Source organism: Monoraphidium neglectum, assembly GCF_000611645.1.
Source record: "Monoraphidium neglectum strain SAG 48.87 unplaced genomic scaffold scaffold06391, whole genome shotgun sequence".
Taxonomy (NCBI): Eukaryota; Viridiplantae; Chlorophyta; class Chlorophyceae; order Sphaeropleales; family Selenastraceae; genus Monoraphidium; species Monoraphidium neglectum.
In genome coordinates this window covers 1-2,045 of record NW_014007249.1, presented here as the reverse complement: position 1 = coordinate 2,045, position 2,045 = coordinate 1, and the positions used below count along the sequence as shown (strand labels likewise).

At 66.0% G+C, this 2,045-nt stretch overlaps 1 protein-coding gene across 1 annotated transcript; it reads right to left on the bottom strand.

The window, feature by feature from the left end:
* Nucleotides 1-226: 226 nt before the first annotated feature.
* Nucleotides 227-1,976, bottom strand: MNEG_16459 (hypothetical protein; the record flags this gene model as incomplete). The annotated part of the gene is made up of 4 exons (XM_014035071.1): nucleotides 227-316; nucleotides 478-585; nucleotides 1,142-1,300; nucleotides 1,617-1,976. 4 exons carry the CDS (start codon nucleotides 1,974-1,976, stop codon nucleotides 227-229), a joined length of 717 nt encoding a protein of 238 aa, XP_013890525.1.
* Between the last annotated feature and the right edge of the window lie 69 nt (nucleotides 1,977-2,045).

Below are 2,045 nucleotides of genomic sequence, written 5' to 3'. Positions count from 1 at the left end.
ACCCGCAGGTCGCTGTCAGAGACGGCGAAGCCGCGGGAGGGGAAGGCGGCGGGGGCGACGGCGGCGCCGCGCTTGCCGCGGATGAAGGCGGGGGCGGCGGCGACCTTGGCGGCGCTGTTGGACTGCGGGCGGGGTGGGGTGTCGCCCGGTTTGATGCGTTGGGGTAGGATTCAGTGGGTTATGCTTGGTTGTGATGGTGTTTGACAGGGGGGGCCCCTTTGCGTGGTCAAACGTTGGCGCCCGTCGCCTCGCTAAGGTCGGTCGCAGCGTCTGGTTGCGGACGGTCGCCGCCGCTGCTGCGATGGTATGGCTGTCCCTGTCTCAGGCTGACATTACTCATGCAGGATACGCTCACACCGGACGATGCACAAAACTTCCACACTCATGCACACAACACATGACGCTCGAAACTTTCACACTCATGCACACACGCGTACAAACGCACCCACACGCACACGAGCGCGCGCATACACGCACCTGCGAGTAGTACACGGCGGCGGTGGCGTCGCCGGCGGAGGTGACCACCACCTCCTCATCGGCGTCTGCGCCCTCGTCCTCCTCGAAGGACGAGATTGCCGCGTCCTCCTGGGAAGGGCCAAGGGGGCACGGTTCAGGTTCGAGGGTTTAAGGTGCAGGGGTTGAGATTCAAGATTCACAGGATTCGTGGGGCAGCGAGCGGGGTTGCGTGCACACGTACATACGTACGACAAAGGGAGCAGAGAGATGGAGATATCGTGTGTGCATGTACGTGCGCACACGGCAGCAAGGATGTGCACGCGCCGGCGGGTGTGTTTTGTCAATCAGGGACAGCGGCAAAAGCCAGCTGGCAGTGTGCCGAATGCTTGTGCGGCCAGCCATCACAGCTGCCGGCCCCAAAAGAGCCCTACTCGCCCCTCGCTTCGACTGCGCACCCCAAACCTACTGCGCACTGACGCCACCCCCATTCCCCCCATGGCACCCCGGCTCCCCCCACAACAATACCCCACTCCGACGCTGCGCCCGCGCCCCGTTGCAGCACCACAGGCCCTAGACACTGGCAGCAGCCGCCTCTCCGGGACAGCCCCTGTCCAGAGCGCGCCCCTAGCCCAACCCTCCCCCCCAAAAGGATATTCAAACACATCAAAGAATGCAGCGGCCTCACGTCGGCCTCCGCGCGCGCCAGCAGGCGCTCCTCCTCGTAGTCAAACTCCTCGCCCTCCTCGTCGACGGCGTCATCCAGCGCCAGGGATGACAGGTCCTGGGTCAGCTCCACCTTGGTGCCCTCCAGGCCCAGCACGAAGCAGCTGATGGCGTCACCCACCTGTGGGGGGCGGGTTGGATGACGGGTCACGCAGCGGAGGACCGGTGTCGGGCAGGTTCAGGAGGGCCGAACGTGGAGCAGAAGCAAGGCCCGCGTGTGCGCAGGCGCACAGAGGCGATACAGGCAGGAAGGGGCAGGACAGCAGTGGCTGGGAGGCTCCGCCGACATCGCGCTGATGCGCGTATGCGTGGCGGTCCCGCTGACGGACCCACGCACCCCAGCGCTCGACGGCCCCCTAGCACCCACACCCGCGCCCACATCCACAGGCCCAGGGTCAGGCCTATGCCACCCATATCCCTCCAAAAAACACACGCACCTTGTAGTACTGAGACGGCTTGTCGATGCCGCCCACGTCGACGTACAGCTCCGCAGCATACTCCCCCTCGTCAGCCAGCAGGCCGCCGCCCTCCTCGCCCTCCTCGGCCTCCTCCTCGGCGCCGGCGGCGGCGAGCTCGGCCTCGGCCGCGGCGGCCGGGGCCCGCATCTCGCTGACGTGCAGCAGGCCGCTGCGCTTGGCGCCGTCGGCGGAGGTCCACTCGACGATGACCCCAAAGTCCTCCACGCCGGTCACCTTGCCCTGCTCAATCAACAACGGGCAGTGGGTTGGTTGGTTGGTTGGAATCGAGGTGGGTTGCGCAGCCAACTTCGTCTTGTACCAGCTCAAGACATGCTTCATGTTTTCGGGCACCACCCATTGGCCGCAGGGGCAGCAGCCCAGGGCAGCAGCCTGCGGTCAGCCGCCCGC